This window comes from Bison bison, unplaced genomic scaffold (genome assembly GCF_000754665.1).
Source record: "Bison bison bison isolate TAMUID 2011002044 unplaced genomic scaffold, Bison_UMD1.0 scf7180017864217, whole genome shotgun sequence".
NCBI classification, from domain to species: domain Eukaryota; kingdom Metazoa; phylum Chordata; class Mammalia; order Artiodactyla; family Bovidae; genus Bison; species Bison bison.
This window is the reverse complement of record NW_011494789.1, coordinates 3,913,136-3,932,044: the sequence shown is the minus strand read 5'-3', so window position 1 is coordinate 3,932,044 and position 18,909 is coordinate 3,913,136. Positions and strand designations below refer to the sequence as shown.

At 51.1% G+C, this 18,909-nt stretch overlaps 1 protein-coding gene and 1 non-coding gene across 9 annotated transcripts in view; both read right to left on the bottom strand.

The window, feature by feature from the left end:
* Positions 1 to 5,778: 5,778 nt before the first annotated feature.
* The window catches only part of DMTN (dematin actin binding protein), a 27,574-nt gene continuing 14,443 nt past the window's right edge, over positions 5,779 to 18,909 (bottom strand). For 4 of the 8 annotated variants that reach the window (XM_010845449.1, XM_010845454.1, XM_010845450.1 and 1 more), the window contains 13 exons: positions 18,363 to 18,518; positions 17,371 to 17,415; positions 16,932 to 17,031; positions 16,473 to 16,529; positions 16,069 to 16,224; positions 15,482 to 15,606; positions 14,284 to 14,389; positions 7,996 to 8,060; positions 7,788 to 7,836; positions 7,605 to 7,612; positions 7,356 to 7,421; positions 7,001 to 7,081; positions 5,779 to 6,875 (listed from right to left, as the gene is read on the bottom strand). In XM_010845449.1, coding sequence (XP_010843751.1) covers positions 6,762 to 6,875; positions 7,001 to 7,081; positions 7,356 to 7,421; positions 7,605 to 7,612; positions 7,788 to 7,836; positions 7,996 to 8,060; positions 14,284 to 14,389; positions 15,482 to 15,606; positions 16,069 to 16,224; positions 16,473 to 16,529; positions 16,932 to 17,031; positions 17,371 to 17,415; positions 18,363 to 18,518 — 1,128 coding nt within the window. In that variant the 3' untranslated portion in view covers positions 5,779 to 6,761. The remainder of the gene's footprint in view (positions 6,876 to 7,000; positions 7,082 to 7,355; positions 7,422 to 7,604; positions 7,613 to 7,787; positions 7,837 to 7,995; positions 8,061 to 14,283; positions 14,390 to 15,481; positions 15,607 to 16,068; positions 16,225 to 16,472; positions 16,530 to 16,931; positions 17,032 to 17,370; positions 17,416 to 18,362; positions 18,519 to 18,909) is intronic. The other 4 variants (XM_010845453.1, XM_010845457.1, XM_010845451.1 and 1 more) reach the window with 3 other exon arrangements.
* TRNAG-CCC lies at positions 9,709 to 9,781 on the bottom strand. Its single transcript has one exon. It is a non-coding gene; the product is annotated as a tRNA-Gly (tRNA).

The following is an 18,909-nucleotide window of genomic DNA, read 5'->3' as shown; positions in this document are numbered from 1 at the left end:
GGCAGAGCTGGCTGCTGGAAGGCACCCTGCCAAAGGGCCCAACTTTGAACATTCCAGGAAGCCCTGCGTGGTTGAAGGTTCTGCCTATGTAATCCTTGGCCTTGATTTTCTCAGTGTGCTATCCCCTTCCCCAAGTTAGACACTGTTTCTTCCCCTATTGAGTCCAGAAGGGCAGAACCAAGCCAGGGTGACTTCTTCCCCCCATCCCGGTCCAGCACAGTAGCCACTGGCCACTTGTGGCTATGGAGCTGAAAAATGTTACTCCTAACTGACACATGCTGAAGACATGTTGGACAAAGGAAAGAATGTAAAATAGTCACTAACGGGGCTTCCTTGGTGGCTCGGGGTAAAGAATCCGCCTGCCAATGCAGGAGACGTGGGTTTGATGCCTGGTATGGTAAGATCCCACATACCACAGAGCAACTAAGCAGATGTGCCACAACTACTGAGCCCACCTGCTGCATGCCCTGGAGCCCGTGCTCTGCAGCACTGAAGCCACTGCAATGATAAGCCCTCACACTGCAACTACAGAGTTGCCCCCGCTTGCTGCAACTGGAGAAAAGCCCTCTCAGCATAGAAGATTTAATGCAGCCGTAAATAAATAAATAAAATTTTTTTCAATTAAAAAATAGTCACAGGGTATTTTGGGCTTCCCGGGTGGCACCAGTGGTAAAGAACCTGCTTGCCAATATAGGGGACATACGAGGCACAGGTTCTATCCCTGGGTGGGGAAGATCCCCTGAAGGAGGGCATGGCAACCCACTCCAGTATTCTTGTCTGGAGAATCCCATGGACAGAGGAGCCTGGAGGGCTACAGTTAATTCATAGGGTCGGAAAAATTTGGACACAACTGAAGTGACTTGGCACACACACACACACAATGATGTTTTAGGTTGATTGCAAGTTCAAATGCAATCAGGTAAATTGAGTTAACCAAAGTACATTATAAAAATTAATTTCATTGTTGCTTGTTACTTTAAGTGGCTACAGTGCTGGTCCATATTTCCTGTCAAGTAAGTCACACTGGCCCCGTTTTGCCCTTGTAGACACACCAAGGAAAGATACAGATGGTGGGTCTCCCGGAAAAGTGGGGGCCACACTGGAAAAGTACACCCCAGAGTCACACAGGCAGAACCTTCAACAAGAATAGACTTTCCCATAATGTCCAAAGCTGGGCCCTTAAGAAGGAGGCTTTCTAGCAGCCAGCTCTGCCAGGTCAAAGCCCATTCCCCCGCCTCACCCCTCCACCTCCCCAGAATGGAAAGATACTCTTCACGACTACAGGGCTGATGTCTGTTCAGAATGTATTCCTGCTGACCCCTGACACCATCTGATGAGAAGGTAAGGCACCAGGGGTTCTGTGAAGGAAGGGGGTAGCCCCTGTCACAGATCTGAGGACCTGGAGCTGTGGGGTTCTGGAGCTTCACTGTTCCAGCCGTGCCCTGGGGGCCCCATTCACCAGTGAGACTGAGGCCCCAGAGGCAGCGCCTGCCCAGAGGTGGCTGTGTGCTGTGGAGCCTGAAGTCCAGACTAAGTCATGGGGAGGCCGGGGTTCCCCTGAGCCCAGGCTGCGCTAGTATTTGGATCTCAGTTCTCCGGCAGCTGCTTGGGGAAAAATAGATGTTTCAAACAGTTCATCTACAATTGGTCCCTGGTGAGAAGCCTATGGGAAATGAGAGGAGGCTTTTTAAGCTAAAAAGTATAAAATATAAGAACAAAGACAAGAAACAAGCCTGTATTGTGTATTAAGAAGCAATCTAGGGCTTCCCTGGTGGCTCACTGGTAAAGAATCTGCCTCCCAATGCAGGAGAGGATGAGATGGCTGGATGGCATCACCAATTCAATGGGCATGAACTTGGGCAACCTCTGGGAGATGGTGAGGGACAAGGAAGCCTGGCGTGTTGCAGTCCTTGGGGTCACGAAGAGTCAGACACAACTTGGCGACTGAACAACAACAACAATGCATGAGACATTTTTGGAATGTCCTTTTTTGGAATTCCTTTGAATTTAGGTCACCACAGAGCACTGAGTAGAGTTCTGTGTGCTAAATACAGCAGGTTCTCGTTAGTTATCTGCTTTATACATAGTATTGTATAGATGTCAGTCACAACCTCCCACACCATCCACCCCCATTTTCCCCCCTTGGTATCCAGTCATTTGTTCTCTGTCTTTTTATTTCTGCTTTGCAAATAAGATCATCTTTAGTATTTTCGGACCAGGGTTCGATCGCTGGTCCAGGAAGATACCACATATGTCAGAGTAACTAAGACCATGCCCCATAACTACTGAGCCTGTGCTCTAGAGCCCAGGAACAGATACTGCTGCAGCCCACGCACCATAGAGCCTGTGCTCTGCAGCAACAAGAGAAGCCACCGGAGCGAGAAGCCCGCACATTATAACTAGAGAGTAGCCTCCCCTCGCCACAACTAGAGAAAAGCCTGTGCAGCAATGCAGAGGCTAGAGTTCGGCCAAGCCCGGGCTGGGCTAGTATTTGGATCCCACCAAAATAAGTAAATTAAAAAAAAATTAAAACAAAACAGAAGTAATCTAGAGTGTAGTCCAACATTGTTCTCTGGGTCTTCTTCCTCGTAGGTAAAGGAAGCAGGCTGGATAGGTTAAATCCACTTTTTTTCCTTCAAGATATTTCAAGGAAATGTAGGATGTAGGGGAAGTGTATAAGAACTTCATAATATTTTATTTGGTTTAATTTAAAAATTTTAATTTTAAAAGCCCTAATAAAAGTCAGTGGACACACTTGTGTATGTGCTAGAGCCTACTGATGCAGCTAACTTCTGCTGCGAGTTTACCTTATTGAGAAGAGGTTTGAATAAACCTCCCCTTCTGTCAATGTAAACGAAGGTAGAAGGCTGTTGCAGAAGAAACAGCTTGAAAGAGCAAGTCACTAAGCCCAGATTCAAGAGAAGGGACTTAGCTGCTGTCTCTCAACACTAGGAATGTGGCTGTTCGCATTTGTGTGTGTCATTATTTTAAAATATTTATTTATGTATTTTGCTGCACTGGGTCTTGGCTGTAGCATGATGGGTATTCCTTGTGTCATGCAGGATCTTTCACTGGGGTACACAGGCTTAGTCACCCGGGGCATGTGTGATCTTAGTTCCCTAACTAGGAGTCCCCTGCATTTCAAGGCAGATTCTTAACCATCGGACCACCAGGGAAGTCTCTTGTGTGCATTTTTAAACCACTGAAATTTTGTAACTACTTATCTATGTAAACTGGAGAAGGAAACGGCAACCCACTCCAGTATTCTTGCCTGGGAAATCCCATGGACAGAGGAACCTGGCAGGCTACAGTCCACAGGATTTCAAACGAGTTGGACATGACTGAGCTCCTTATCTGAATCTATGTGAATCAGGATTTTGTTGATACTTTGCAACCAAAAACAAGAGTAATTTAGGTCCTGCACTTGTTGAAAGGGCAGTGGTCATATATAATCCCTGGCTTAAAATTTTTATACCCATCAAATAGCTTCCTTATTCTCATTGATTGATTTCATAATAATTGACTATAAAATTCACTTATAAATGTATTCTAATTACTAGTAGTAAGATCTAATTAAAAAAAAAAAGACTGGCTACTAAAAAGGTTTGGAAACCACTGGACTATATAATCACCAAAGTTTTATTTTAGGTTTTATTTTAGATCCCTACTTTGAGGGCTTCCCACGTGGTGCTGGTGGTAAAGAATCAGCCTGCCAATGCAGAAGGTATAAGAGACTTGGGTTCAATCCCTGGGTTGGGAAGATCCCTTGGAGAAGGGTATGGCACCACACTCCAGTATTCTTGCCTGGAGAATCCCATGGACAGAAGAGCCTGGCGGGCTATAGTCAGTGGGGTTGCAAAGAGTTGGAAATGACTGAGGGTCTGGGCTAACACATTCCACTTTGAGCTGCTTTAAATTTCTTGGGAACTTCAAATCCTTTAGGACCTCAAGTCCAGTTGAGCCCTACCATAAACATTTCCCAGAGTGCCCTGGGATCAAACATTCCTCCCACCCCTTAGTGCAAAGCATCCTGGGAGCTCCTGTCCATCATGCTAGAACACGGTAAGCCTTCCAAACATTCACTAAATACCCATTCCTCTCTCTGCTGCCCTTGGAGAGACAACTGTCTGTACTGGGAAGGTCCCAGCTTAGTGGTGAAGAAACTGGAATGTGTGTCTCCAGTCTGCATTCATTAGTTGCTTGTAGCCTCTAGCGAAAACTTCACGTGAAATGTCTCTATTCCACAATTGTCTCATCCTGGAAAAGGATGAAAACAACCTGTGTGTGTTGTTGACCTCATGAGTTTGTTAAGAGGATCAAACAACGTTTTGGATGTCACAGAACTGCTACCATTTAAAGGAATCACTCAGGGACTTCCCTGGTGGTCTAGTGGTTAAAACTCCACATCCCCAATGCAGGGGGCTGGGGTTTGATCCCTGGTCATCCTGGCCTGGGAACCAAGATCTTGATGCTGCATGGTTCAGCTAAAAAGAAATAAATATAAATAAATACTCTACAGAATAAAAGTTAAAAAAAAGAAGTAATCATTCCCATTTGAGCGACTGTTATCCACTTTGATTTTTTTCAGCTGAAGGGCCTAGAAACTCAGGGGGGCAGGAGAGTTGATTCAGGTATCAGGTACAGTCTTGGGTTCACACTCGGGCCCTCCTCCAACTCACCGGGTCCTCTAGACTGCATACCTCTTCAGGTGCCCAAACCCAGGTTCTGATCCTGCTGGGTGATCTGGGCCTGCCCCCACCAGCACCCACAGCCAAAGTCCTTTTTCTAATCTTCCAGTGCAGTCTTCACCCCCTCCACCCACTCAAACAGGCCTGTTCCCTGCCCAGTTGCCTTGGGCGGTCCTGCCAAATCAACCAAGTTACCCCTGCTCCTTCAGCCTCCACTTGACCCGTGTTCCTGCTAGATTTCACCCATCATTTCTTCACCCAGCTTCCCAGGTGGCACTAGTGGTAAAGAATCCGCCTGCCAGTGCAGGAGATGCAAGAGTTGTGGGTTCAATCCCTGGGTCGGGAAGATCCCCTGGAGGAGGAAATGGCAACCCACTCCAGTATTCTTGCCTGGAGAATCCCACCATGGACACAAGAGCCTGGCGGGCTACAGTCCATGGAGCCACAAAGAGTTGGACACAACTAAACACAACACCCCCCAGTTTTTCCCTCCTGACCCTTGACAATCAGCTCACTGCCCACTCACATACCGCTGACCTTTCCTGGGTGTTTGGCCTCCCCATTAAACTGTGGGTATCACAGGCCCGGAAGGGTACAACCGTGTTGACTATTGATGAGCTTGACTCGCAAAGGCTACACTTAGGGCTTCAGTGGAGGGCAGAGCCTTTTTCCCCAGCTGCCTCTATTTCACCCTCCAGAGTGTGACTTTCTGGCCCCTTGTCCATGCCACCATCACTCAGCCCCTGAAGGAGAGGAGGCAGACAGGAACTGCTAGCTTGCCCCCGCTTTCCTGATAGGGGGCGGGTAGTATGTGTGCCGTCTCTCTCCCTCCTCCAGCTCTGCCTCCCCCTTCCCCCATTTGAACCCTTGCTCCATGGCTTTTCTCAGCCTGGCATCGCTTGTCCCTCCTACCCCGATGTGGAAGCTCATAAAGAACAAATAGATTTGGGGCCCCAATGCAACCTTTTAATTCCAAGCAGAGTCCCCCTCCCTCAGCATGATCACACGCGTGCACGCACGCACACACACACACACACACACACACTGCAGAAAGGGATCTCAGGGTCTGGGCAGGAACAAAACCCAGACCCGGGCAAAAAAATATATATAATTATATACACATGTGTATTTGGAGAGAAGAAAACCTGGGAGCGTGATTAGGGTAGGGCGGAAAGTAAGGTGAGGAAAGCAGCTGGGGGTGCCCCAATAAATTACATTCTTTAGAAAGCATGGTGGGGCGTGCACGGGCATGGGCGGAAGCGATGGCCAGGACTCTCAGCCTGGCTCCTCATCCCATCGAAGGAGATGAGTTCCGCCCAAGACCTGGATGCTAGAAGGCAGCATTCTAGCCAACCGCGCCTGCAGGCTGATGGTGGGCTGGGGGTCTGTATAGGCGACATCTCCACTCTATGCCACAGGCTTCTGGGGAAGCCACGGGGCTAGAGCAAGAGGCTTCAAAGCTTGGGGGTCGCAAGGGCAGGGTAGGGCGCGAGCTGGAGACCAGGTGGCCTCCCTGCTGGAGGCTGAGAGGCGGGAGGCCCAGGTGTACGGGAACCTGTCCCAGGTGAGCTGCAGAGGAGTGCTTGGGTACACATGGGGTACTGGGGTGCTCTCTGCCTACCTGGCTGCTCCCCACCCTCACGGGACCTCCTACCAGGCCCAAGAGATCTCCCCACCCAGCAGACAGGCCTGACCACTAAGTGCCATGTTCATTTCTCATCAGTCTCTTCTGGGACATTCATGTGGGCATGGGGTAGGGAGAGGATGCAAACATTAACTCTGTGTGTGCTGGAGTCCATGCGCTTGCCCTGTACTGTGAGGACCAGGGATGAGAGAAGGAGACCCCCCTCCCCTGTCCTGGCTCATTATGGGAAAGAAAGTCCACATCCTACAACCCCAACACGGCAGAGGTCTTTCTTGCTCCCTCTCAACTTGGGTGACGGAGCCAAGCCCACCCCTGCGCTACCTCCCTGCTCCCCCCACCAAGAGATGATGCTTTGGGGTCTTGGGACCCCAGCTCCAGGGCCCTGAAGCGGCAGGGGTGAGGGTCAGTCACGGAGTGGGTGAGGGCCATCAGAAGAGAGAGGCCTTTTTCTTGAGTTCGTTCCGCTTCCACAGAGCCAGCTTGCCAAACTCTTCAGGAGACATGGAGAAGACCCTAGAGAAGTCTTCTGCTGACAGGTGCCTCTGCGAGGGGACACATGGTGGCAGTTTAGGGGGAGGAGGCACAGGTGGGACTGGGCCGAGTGACCAGGAGGTGGTCCTCCCCAGCAGGAAGCCCCTCACCCACCCTGCACATTGTCCCTGCATACCTCCAGCCTCATCCGATCCACACCTGGAGGCAACTTGGTTCGCCCCCTATTGGTCACCACCAGCATTTCATAAGGATAGATCTGGGGGTTGGGGAGGAGAAGGGGGCAGTATTAGGTTCATAGAGGTGCCTGTCAACCTTACCCCTGCTGTTCCCCAGGCCCCCTTATCAGCCTGAAGGGGCCGTGGGGGCTCATGCCATCTTGCCATTCAATTTCCGTGCTGCCCCTCCCAACATCAGCCCAGAGGACCCCTCAGTGCATTCACTTCTCTGGCTTCTCCCCAAGCTGGCCCTCCCCCGCTAGAGACGGTTCTGTCCCCTGCCCGCCACCCCCTGCCTCTGCCCCTGCCCCTCACCTTCTGCTCCAGCACACAGGGCAGGGAGTTCCCCCGGTCCATCCTCCCCCTCTGGCCCTCTCCATTCTGGGGAGACCAAAGCCGCAGTGAGCCAGAGTGCGGCAAGGAGACCTCCCCAGCCTTTTCATGTGTTTCTTGCGGCCTCACCAGGTGACTCCGTGGCCCCACAACCCCCTCCCCCAGCACTGCCGTCTCCCCATCCATCCATGGCTTCCGTGGTCCACATGTTCCCCTCCGGAGGGCACTCACCTGCAGGCCTGCAGAAGAGAAGAGTCACTGTTCAGAGGTGGCTCTGAGGTCAGCAGGCCTCCAACCTGCCAGTTCAGCCTCCCCCACCTCCAGCCACAGAGCCCTGCCCACATCGCACACACAGGCTGCCCATGGAGCCTGCTCAAGCCCCTTGCCCAGCATCAAGTCAGCCCTGTCTCTCACCTGGGCTTTCAGCCTCACTCCCAGATGGGCTGAAGTCTGTAGACTGGAGCTGGAGAGGACACAAAAGGATCAGAGGAGATGGGAGTGTACTGCATCGTTCCCTTTCACCCCCTGCCCGCTGCCCCGCCTGCCCGAGTACCCCGTCCCTCACAGGCCCCACATGCCCACTCTTCCCTAGCAATCTGTGAGTTCGGTGCTGGGACCTTACCCGGCTCAGGGTGGTCCTGCCATAGGCTGGGAGGGAAGAAGATTTAGACGTTCCTGCGTGCAAGGCTGGAAGAGAGCAGGAAGCCCCGATTCAGTCCCTTTGGCCTGACAGTCATTCCTTGGCCTCCCCTGCCAGGGGCAGGGCCATGGAGAAGGGACTTAGGGGAACCCAGCGGACCTCTTTTGGTTTCCAGCTCCTGCCTGTTACCTGCAGCAGGTGACAGCATGCTGCAGTTCTGAACTGCCCCTGACGCCTCCCCTCTCTTTAACAGACGTGCACAAAATAGACATTTGGGTCAAAGGTCCAAGTGTTCAAATTCAGAGTCAGATGATGAGCTAAGTCACGTCTGACTCTTTGTGACCCTGTGAAATGTAGCCTGCCAGGCTCCTCTGTCCATGGGATTCTCCAGGCAAGAATACTAGAATGGATTCCCATTCCCTTCTCCAAGGGATCTTCCCAATTCAGGGATCAAACCCACATCTCTCCTGCATTGGCAGACAGGTTCTTTACCACTAGCGCCACCTGGGAAGCCCCAGGTGATGAGGCTCACCATCATACGATGAACCTCTGGGATACAAAAATAAGTCTAAAATAAGTCCAAAGAATCAAATTATTACAGTTTTATGTTTAGCAATGTTAGTAATCAAATTTCAAATGCCTGATGTCATAAAACAGAAGCAGTCATTCTCCCAGCACTGTCAGCTGCTAGATGGCACCGCAGTTGCTTAGGCTTGACATTCCCAAGTCAGATGTCACTTGCAATTAGACCTCTAATAGTATCACTAAGGGCTTCCCTGGTGGCTCAAATGGTAAAGAATCCTCCTGCAATGCCGGAGACCTGGGTTTGATCCCTGGGTTGGGAAGATGCCCTAAAGAAGGGAACAGCTACCCACTCCAGTATTCTTGCCTGGAAAATGCTATGGACAGAGGAGCCTGGCAGGCTACAGTCTGTGGGGTCACAAAGAGTGGGACATGACTGAGCAACTTTCACTTTCAACATCACTAAGCTTTCAAGAACTACAGCTTATAATTCAGGAAAATTGGTTTTCAGTAACAGGTTTCCTAGAAAGCTTCTTTGTTTGGGCTAATGTCAAAATTTCTTCATCTCCAGAGGCTAGACATTGCTGGCATTCTATAGCAATTGTTTTGACCAGCATTTTGTGTGTGTGTGTGCGTGAAAGTTTAGCCTGGTTAGACTCAAAACTGTGAGGAATAATTGTTTTCTTCAAACATTCTTATAGGATATGTTATTTGGAAATTTGTGAGAATAAAATGCGTTTAGGGCAACCTCATTTTTTTCCTCTTGATACTTCTTACTTTTATATAGAGAACTGTCTGTTTTCACAACCCTCATTGCTGCTGCTGCTGCTGCTAAGTCGCTTCAGTCATGTCTGACTCTGTGCGACCCCATAGACGGCAGCCCACCAGGCTCCCCGGTCCCTGGGATTCTCCAGGCAAGAACACTGGAGTGGGTTGCCATTTCCTTCTCCAATGCATGAAAGTGAGAAGTGAAAGAGAAGTCGCTCAGTCGTGTCTGACTCTTAGGGACCCCATGGACTGCAGCCCACCAGGCTCCTCTGTCCATGGGATTTTCCAGGCAAGAGTACTGGAGTGGGGTGCCATTGCCTTCTCCAACAACCCTCATTAATTATTTTTAAATAATATTTATGTATTTAGCTGTGCCAGGCTTTAGTTATGGCCCGTGTGATCTGGTTCCCCGACCAGGGATCGAACCTGGGGCCCCTACATTGGGAGTGTGGAGTCCTAGCCACTGGACCACCAGAGAAGTCCTTCATTCATTACTGAAGTACTTCACCTTTGTGATAATAAGTATGCACTTCTTCCTTGATGGACTAGTAGAATTTCAAGTATAAGGTTTTCACTCCTAATTACTTCTAGATAGATTATGTTTAAAAGTGACCATTAATTTCAATGTTACCATTAAGTCAGAATGACAAGCCTGTTCGTAATTCTGCAACTGTCAAGGCTGATCAGCTATGCTCGTAATCTACTTGATCATGTGACCATTGGTCCCATACAAGTTCAGGGATGCCAACAATGATGCTGACGCAGGCGTTTCGCTACTCAACTCTGCAAGGCCGAATGCACATTAAAGAGCTAATTTTGCCTGACTAGTTAATCCTGGTGGAGCATGAGGGCTGAATCCAACCTCCGGGACATTTCTCTCTTTCTGCTTCATTCTTCAGGCCTTAACTATTTATTCTACATTCTCTAAAAAAGCCTACCATAACTCTTCCCACCCACACTGAAATATCATCCAGCTGAAATATCACTTTGATGACCAGGTGGATGTCCCAGCCATCTATGAGCCTTAACAGTTCCTTGAGTCCCCCAACCCAGTGACCTTCACTTCTGCTCCACAGCAGGCAACCCCTTCCAATGGTCAGCTCCTGGATCCTGTTGTCCATAGCGGCTTCACCTTGACATTGAAGCCTGGGTATCCCACTTTGGGGTCACAGCGCCCTTCTTTGTTTGAAGTTTTCCATCAGCCACATTCCTGGCATGTCTGCTGGTCAGTCTCATGGGGCCTCCAGCATCTGCATTCCCCAGTCTCCCCTGACCTTCAACCTGTGACTGGGCATATGCTGCTGCTGCTGCTAAGTTGCTTCAGTCTTGTCTGACTCTGTGCGACCCCATAGACGGCAGCCCACCAGGCTCCTCCATCCATGGGATTTTCCAGGCAAGAGTACTGGAGTGGGGTGCCATCGCCTTCTCCGGACTGGGCATATAACCTTGAGTATTTTGGATTTTCCTGGTGACTCAGATGGTAAAGACTCTGCCTGCAATGCAGGAGACCCAGGTTCGATCCCTGGGCTGGGAAGATCCCCTATAGAAGGGAATGGCAACCCACTCCGGTATTCTTGTCTAGAGAATCCCATGGACAGAGGAGCCTGGTGGGCTACAGTGCATGGGGTCCCAAGGAGTCGGATACGACTGAGAGACTAACACTTCTACTTTCACACTTCCATCCACTTAGCAGCTCCTCTGGCCACTTAGTCCCTCAGCACGTGCCTTACAAAACTCTAACCCTGGGACTTCCCTGGTGGCCCGGTGGCTAAGACTTCATGCTCCAAATGCAAGGGTCCCGGGTTCGATCCCTGGTCAGGGAACTAGATCCCACATGCTGCAACTAAAGATCCTGCATGCCACAATGAAAATCGAAGATCCTGCCTGCTGCTGCTAAAACCCAGCACAGCCAAATAAATTAATTAAATAATTTAAACATTTAATATGAAGAAAAAACTCCTCTTGTTAAAACACAAACAAAAAACTCTAATCTGCAACAACCTTGCGCTGCCCTTCAGCCCACAGGCTATGGGAAGCACCACCCCGTGTGGGTGAGTATCACTACAGACCCTAAACCCTCTGCCCAGTCCCCATTCCCAGCAGAAACTGTTCTGAACCTTCACCACTCTCACTGAGCCTCACCTGAGCTCAGCGTGCGTGTGGGCTAAGTCACTTCAGTCGTGTCTGACTCTTTGCGACCCAATGGACCGTAGCCTGCCAGGCTCCTCAGTCCATGGGGATTCTCCAGGCAGGAATACCAGAGCAGTCTGCCATTCCCTTCTCCAGGGGATCTTCCCAACCCAGGGATCAAACCCGGGTCTTCCGCATTGCAGGCGGATTCTTTGCCCAATTTCTCATGTGGCCTGCTCTCAGGTCCAAGTCCCAGACCCCTTCAAGGTCAGCCTCCTGCATCCTAAGACTGGGTCTCTTTCCCCACTTCTTCCCAGCCAGTGCTCCCAGGGGATCATAGTTAAGTGCTCCTCAAGCACTTAAGCCCTCGGTGAACCTTGTTAAGCCCTCGGTGCCTTGTCCTTCTCTCCTCTATCTCTACACAATGGAATTTTTTCTCATGGTCCCATTACCACATATAAGCTGAAGATTCTACCTGAGCCCTGACTCACCCCTCAAGCTTCCAACTCAGTCAAACTCAGCATCCCACCTACATGCACTTAAGACCCAACATATCTCAAACAGTGTCTTCGCCTTTCCCCTGACACCTGCCCCAGGTCTGTCATTACCCAGAACCCAAGGCAAAACCCCCACTCATCTCTCCCTCACTGCCCAAATCCAATCAGCCACTCAGTCCTGTTGATTCTAACTCCTCTACAGATCTTCCTCGGCTTATGATGGAGTCACGAGCCCATAAACCATCGTAAGTCAAAATGCATTTAACAGGGCTTTGCTGGTGGTCCAGTGGTTAGGAATACACTTTGCAATGCAAGGTATTCCGGTTCGATCCCTGGTCCAGGAAGATTCCCACATGCTACGGGGCAACTGAGCTCATGGGCCACAACTGATGAGCCCATGAGCCTCAACTACTGAGCCCATGTGCCACAACTACTGAAGCCCACACACCCTAGAGCCTGTGCTCCACAATAAGAAAAGCCACTTCAATGAGAGGCCCTTCCACCACAAGCAGATTAGCCCAAGCTCGCTGCAACTAGAGAAAGCCTGCATGGCAATGAAACCCATCACAGTCAAAAATAAAATAAATTAAAAAAAAAAGCATTTAATACACTGAACCCACCAAACATCAGAGCTTAGCCCAGTCAACCTTAAACGTGCTCAGAACACTTACAGGAGCCTACTGCTGAGCAAAATCCTCTAACACAAAGTTTATTTGACAATACAGTGTTGAATCTCTCATGTAGTTTACTGCATACTGTACTGAAAGTGAGAAACAGAACAGCTCCCTGGGTACAGAATGGTTGTTAAGTGTACGGTTTGTTTCCTGTCTTGATGGTGTGACTGACTGGGAGCTATGGCTCACTGATGCTGCCCAGCATCTCAGGAAAGCACTGTAGGACTTCCCTGGTGGTCCAGTGGCTAAGATTCTGGGCTTCTTGAGGGCACAGGCGTGGGTTTGATCTCCATTTTTGCACAATGTGGCAAAAAAAAAAAAAAAAAAAGAGAGAGAGCATCATACTGCACATCACTAGCCTGGGAAAAGGTCAACATTCAAAACTGGACATTTCTCCTGAATGCATATTGCTTTTGCACCATTGTAAAACTGAAAATTTTTAAGTTCTGGGTTATTACTATACAGACTGTATCTGTATAATTCTCAAACTCATTCCTTTTTCCCTGGCCTATGAATATCTTTAGCCTTTAACCAGACAACTGGAAAGGGTGGCAGATTGTCTCCAAAGATGGCTTGCAACATCATCTCTGAGCCTGTGTGCCCTTGGGTGGTTCCTATCATCAAGAAGCAGAATCTCTTTCCTCTCCCTTGTGTCTTGGGGGCCTGATGACCTGCTCTGACCAGAAGGCACTGGAAGGATGCCCTACAGCTTCCAAGGCCAGGCAGTGAGAGGCCTCAAGCTTCCAGTTTGGGGTTCTCAGATCTGCCCCCCTCCTCTCCAGCCACTGTGTTGGAAGGAAGCCCAGGCTAGCCTTGGTGATGAGCACCGTGGCACCAAAGCCCTGGCCACTCTACCACAGGCTCTGTGCTCTGTAATTCCAGATTTCCAGAGGCCCTCTCCACTGGCTGGATGTTTGCTGCTCCTGGCCTTTGCTCCCACACCATCCCTAGGATCTTCACTGCCCTTCTCCCCCACTCACTGTGTCTCATTCTGCAAGACTCCAACTCTGGAACCCAGGCCCTGTCAGCATCCTTTCAAAGCACTTCAAATGTAGTTCTCATCTCCCAGCACCTGCTATGCTGTGCTAAAACCCCAGTTTCCATGTTACTTCTCCCCCATGTCCTGAAGCTACCAGAAGGCAGCACTATAGTGTTTTACTCTTTATATCCCCAGGGATCAAGAATATGGTGAAGCGTGAGTTGCTCAATCAGTCGTGTCCGATGCTTTGTGACCCCATGGACTGTAGGCCACAAGGCTCCTCTATCTATGGGACTTCCCAGGCAAGAATACTGGAGTGGGTTGCCATTCCTTTCTCCAGGGGATCTTCCCAACCCCAGGATAGAACCGGCATCTCCTGCGTCTCCTGTATTACAAGCAGATTCTTTACATTCTTAGCCACCAGTGAAGCCCTAAGAACATGGTAGACACCCAATAAATGCTTGTTGAATTAAATGAAATATGCTAATTCTGTTTTAACTGATGCCATTTTTTGTCATCTGATTTTGTTCCATAGCTGGTGCTCTTGCCCTAAGGAGGGTGTGAGCACCCTGGGCCAGCACCGGAATCTTCTCCATCTCGTATACCCACAGTAGCACAGGGCTGGGCATGTGACAGACTCAGCGGGGTATTTGATTCAGGATCTAGCCAGGTGATTCTGAGCCCCCTCGATGACACTCACAGGTATGGAAGGGTGTCCGGTCAGGCAGAGAGCGGGTTTTCCTCCGAATAGGCAATGACTTTTCCATCTCTTCTTTCAAGATCATCTTTCCCAAGTTGGAAGTAACCTGGGGAAGGAGAGAGGAAGATGGATCCAAGGCGGCATCAGTACTTGTTTCTTTTTGTTTTTAACTTTTTTGACTGCATTGCATGGCATCTGGGATCTTAGTTCACTGACCAAGGATTCACTTAAGACTCCATGCTTGCATTGGAAGCATGGAGTCTTAACTACTGGACTGCCAGGGAAGTCCTGATACTGGACTTGTTTCTCATCTCCAAAAGGTTTGGAGTTGGGTCATTGGAAAAGACTCTGATGCTGGGAGGGATTGGGGGCAAGAGGAGAAGGGGACGACAGAGGATGAGATGGCTGGATGGCATCACTGACTCAATGGACATGAGTCTGAGTGAACTCCGGGAGTTGGTGATGGACAGGGAGGCCTGGCATGCTGCAATTCATGGGGTCGCAAAGAATCGGACACGACTGAGCGACTGATCTGATCCGATAGCACAGGCAGGAGTGGGGACAGAGTTCCTGAGGGGCTGGGTGGTAGCCTGGAGCCCATGGAGCCTGTCCTTCTTGTGGGAAGCTCTGCCACATTGGGTCTGGTCACCCTTGAGAGCAAGGAGTCAGAGCTGCTTGGTGTTAACTCTGCCCCAGAGGCCTCTGCATCCCAGGCCACAATGCCTAGAGCACAAGCCCATGTCACCAACAGTGGTCTTTCTGTGACTCCCTGGACCCCCTCTCTCTGCTTGGAGGCCAGCAGTCTGCTCACTCCTTTCTCCTCGTCCCATGAACTACTGTGGCTGCTGAAGCCTAGCACTGTCCACGCCACCCTTTTCTGTGCTTTTGGTCCTAATCATAAGTGGCATCCCCCACAGTGACATGCAATCCCCGTGTCCCTGTCAAAGCATAGCCTGACATCCTGGCAAAGAAGGGGAGCTCCTCACATGTTCTGACCACCATACTCTTCAGACATGAAGTCACTCAGATCAGAACAGAAGACACTGGAAGGATGCCCCGTGGCTTCTGAGGCCAGGCTCTGAGAGGGCTGGTAGCTTCCAGTTTGGGGTTCTCAGATTGCCTCGCTCCTCTCCAGCCACCATGTTGGAAGGAAGCCCAGGATGACACAGGGAGGCGGGCGGGGGTCTCCAGACACTACCTTACTGAGTTCCTCTCTCTGCCGCTCCCTGAGAGCCTTCATCTCCTCCCCGGAGTCGTCATCCTCTTCCTCCTCCTCCTCCTCAGCCCCCCTCCTCGACGCCTTCCGCTTCCTCCATTCTGTCTCTGGGGAGCAGAGGGAAACAGGCACATCAGTCAATCAACACGCACTCAACTTGCCGCTCCCTAGGGCTGCACCTTGAAGGGAACACTGCAAATCATTAAAAGCAATGTTTTCTAGTCTTGTAGTGAAGCTGGGTAGGTCACACATGCCCACGAGACTTAAAAGTCACTGGGGACCAAGACCTTGTCTCGTTTCTCTTTCTCTTTCCAGAGCTCTCATCACAGAGCCTGGGACGCAGTAGAAATTCAACAAATATCTGTTAAGCAGTGAAAGAAATGAACGGAAAGTGAATTAATGACTAACAAGCAGGGTCATTTACACTGAGAGGGATGGGAATGCTGGGAATGGGGGAGCAGGAGCCTGGAGGGCTCATGCAGGGGATGGGAGTGGGTTCCTGGGGCTTCAGCCGGGCCTATGAGGCAGTGTCTGGGCCTCCCTCTCCCCTCTCCAGCAGTTTCTCCTACCCACAACAGCCAGTGATGGGGGGCACGGCCAGTAGTCCGTTTCGATCTTGGCTGGCTGGTTGGGGTCGGGAGGCTGGGCTGCGGGGAACTTGGAGGACTCGATGATGAGGTCCTCAATGGGGTGCTTGCTCTGAGGGCTGCCTCCTGTGGACTCTGCTGGGGTGAGGGGGAGGTCAAGGTCAGCCCCAGGCATACCCCGCCCAGCAGGCCGCCTCCCACCCCAGCTCCCCACTCGCTCACATCTCCCTCTTCACACATGTAAGATCGTGGATACAACAGCAATACATGAGGAAGAGCACAGGGCATGTTATGAACATCTCCGCTCCTATGGCCCTCCCACCCTCAGTGCAGCCTCCCAGCAGGTGGTGGGAAAGGGGGTGCTGGTCTGTCAGGGGAACCCTCACCTCTCTGCTTGTAGATGGGGGGCTTCTTGTAGATATTGGAATCTGGGCGAGTGGTCTCTGTGGAGAGGGAGCAACAGTGGATGAGAAGGAGGCAGTGATGATTGGAAGGGATGTTAGTGATGATGACGGGAAGGCTGGGTCAGAGGAGGGAATGGAGACATGGATTGGGAGGAGGTAGGAAGTTCTCAGGGGCCTGCCAAGAGCCAAGACAGAACTGGAGATCCTAGAACCGTCTCTCCCTCAGGGATTGGGACGTTTCACACTTTTCTGTCTGGGTGGGAGGGAAAATGCAACAGGTCCACCCTCTCTGGGAGCTCTGCCTGGGTTCCAGCATTAGCCAGTTCTGCTGGTGTGCATATACTCCAGAGAATAGGGAACTAAGAGTAAGGCAATTGGGTTCCTGAAGGAAAAAAAGAGGTCTTCGGGCAAGGATGTAGCCACGCTAATAGTAAAACCTACCAGGATGATGGAAATGGGGCAGGCTGGTCCGGGGGGTCCCAGCAGTTCTCGGGGCTGAAGCCTGAGAGATGGTTCCAGGAGACCGGCTCTCTGCCCACACCTGCAGAGCAGAAGTGTGGTTCACTGCAGCTCCCAGGCCCCCACCCCACCCCTTCCACTATCTTGGTGTTCCCACCCTAGCAGCCCACACGCCCCCAACCCCAGGGCAGAGGAGGGCTGTCCAAGGACTTGATCTACTAATGGTGCCTGATCCAGAAGAAAGGATTAAGTGAGATCTTGGGTCAGACACAGATGAACCCAGAGCTGGCCAGTGACAGGACAAGGTCCACTGATTCCATCACCCCCTAGGTTCTGCCGAGCCCAGCCTGGATGTGTGTGGGGCAGGGGTTAGCCCCATCAGAGCAGGGCTGGACCAGTGTCAGGCGCGGGGCAGACTCACCTCTGGGGATGGTGGGGGGGATGTGGATTTGGGTGACAGCGAGCGCTGTGAATGGAGAGGAGGCTGGTCAGAACCACAAGGGTGGGATTAAACCCTCGTCCCTAGGACCCCACATGGGCTACTTCTTCCCCCTCGCCCAATCCTGCAATTGCTCCGCTGATTTCTGGGCCACCTCTTCTCTCTCAGTCCTTGGCAGCTCTCAGGGCTGGCCCTCCACCCTCTCTTTCCTGAAGAGGGTCCTAAAACTTTCCCGAGGACCCATGAAGAAGCAGAAGAAGCTGAGGATTCTGGATCAGTGTCCGTGTGCTCCGAGGGCCAGCTGAAGGTGGCTCTGGCCCTGATCCCAGAGCTGAGCAACGACGGGAAGGGACAAGACCCACAGTATCCAGGATGGAGTCAGGGCCCCTCACCAGGCATTTAAGTCTCCCCATAGCCTGGCCTTCTCTCTCTGCTCAGCCATGACACAGTCCCCTTCTCCAATACAGTTTGCAAAGTACCTGTCCCGAGTTATCTCGTGCATTGACTACCTGGTGAGGTGGACCGGCAAAGGTATCACTTCTGTTTTGGAGGAGGGGAAACTGAGACCTCATCATCACACAGGTCACATTCAGCTAGGACTTCCGGCCTCCAAGTTCAGGCTGCTAAACTCGGCCTCTGAGCTGCTGGCTTCTGCATGCTTTCCACAAATGTGCTCACTTTCTGCCCACTCGCACCCCATTCCTACATGACCCCACTCCATGCTGCTACCACTCAAACATGGCCTCTCCTGCTCTCTACCTGGAACCGGCTGGAGGCCAGTCCATCTCTGCCTGATTTGTAGTACAAACACTCAGTCACCAGCTGACTGGTGATTCCCGTGCACAGGTTCTCTTTCTTGTTTTGGCATCTGGCCTCCAGGAAAGAAAGTGTGAGAGGGATTCTGTCCCCCACCCAGTGCGACTGGGGGAGTCCTTGCCCCGAGTCCCATCCAAGAGGACCCTCCCACCCTTTACCTCCCGGCTTCTGGGCAGCTCCACGTGTTCCAGCAGAGAATAGGTAAAGTGGGGCTCATAGATCATGAGGTCAGGCCTCTCGATGTCCAGGATGGCCTTGTCCTTGGGGATGGCAGCCAAGTCCTTATAGCCCAGCACTTGATTGTCCATCTTGGCCTGAAGGGAAATGGTACCCATGGAACAGAGGAGCCAAAAGCCTTATCTAGAATACTGACCTTATGAGCCCGATTTGCAATTTATTAGGAAGAAGATGGGCAGCCATGATAGAGATCAGCTCCTATAAGTTAACATTTCTATTGTTTTCATTCTAAGGGTTTAAAGTGAAAGTGTTAGTCACTCAATCGTGTCCGACTCTTTTGACCCCATGTATTGAAGCCCACCAGGCTCCTCTGTCCGTGGGATTCTCCAGGCAAGAATACTGGAGTGAGTTGCCATTCCCTTCTCCAGGGGATCTTCCTAACCCAGGAATCGAACCTGGGTCTCCTGCATTGCAGGCGAATTCTTTACCGACTGGGCCACCAGGGCAGCCCCTAAGGGAATGGCAACT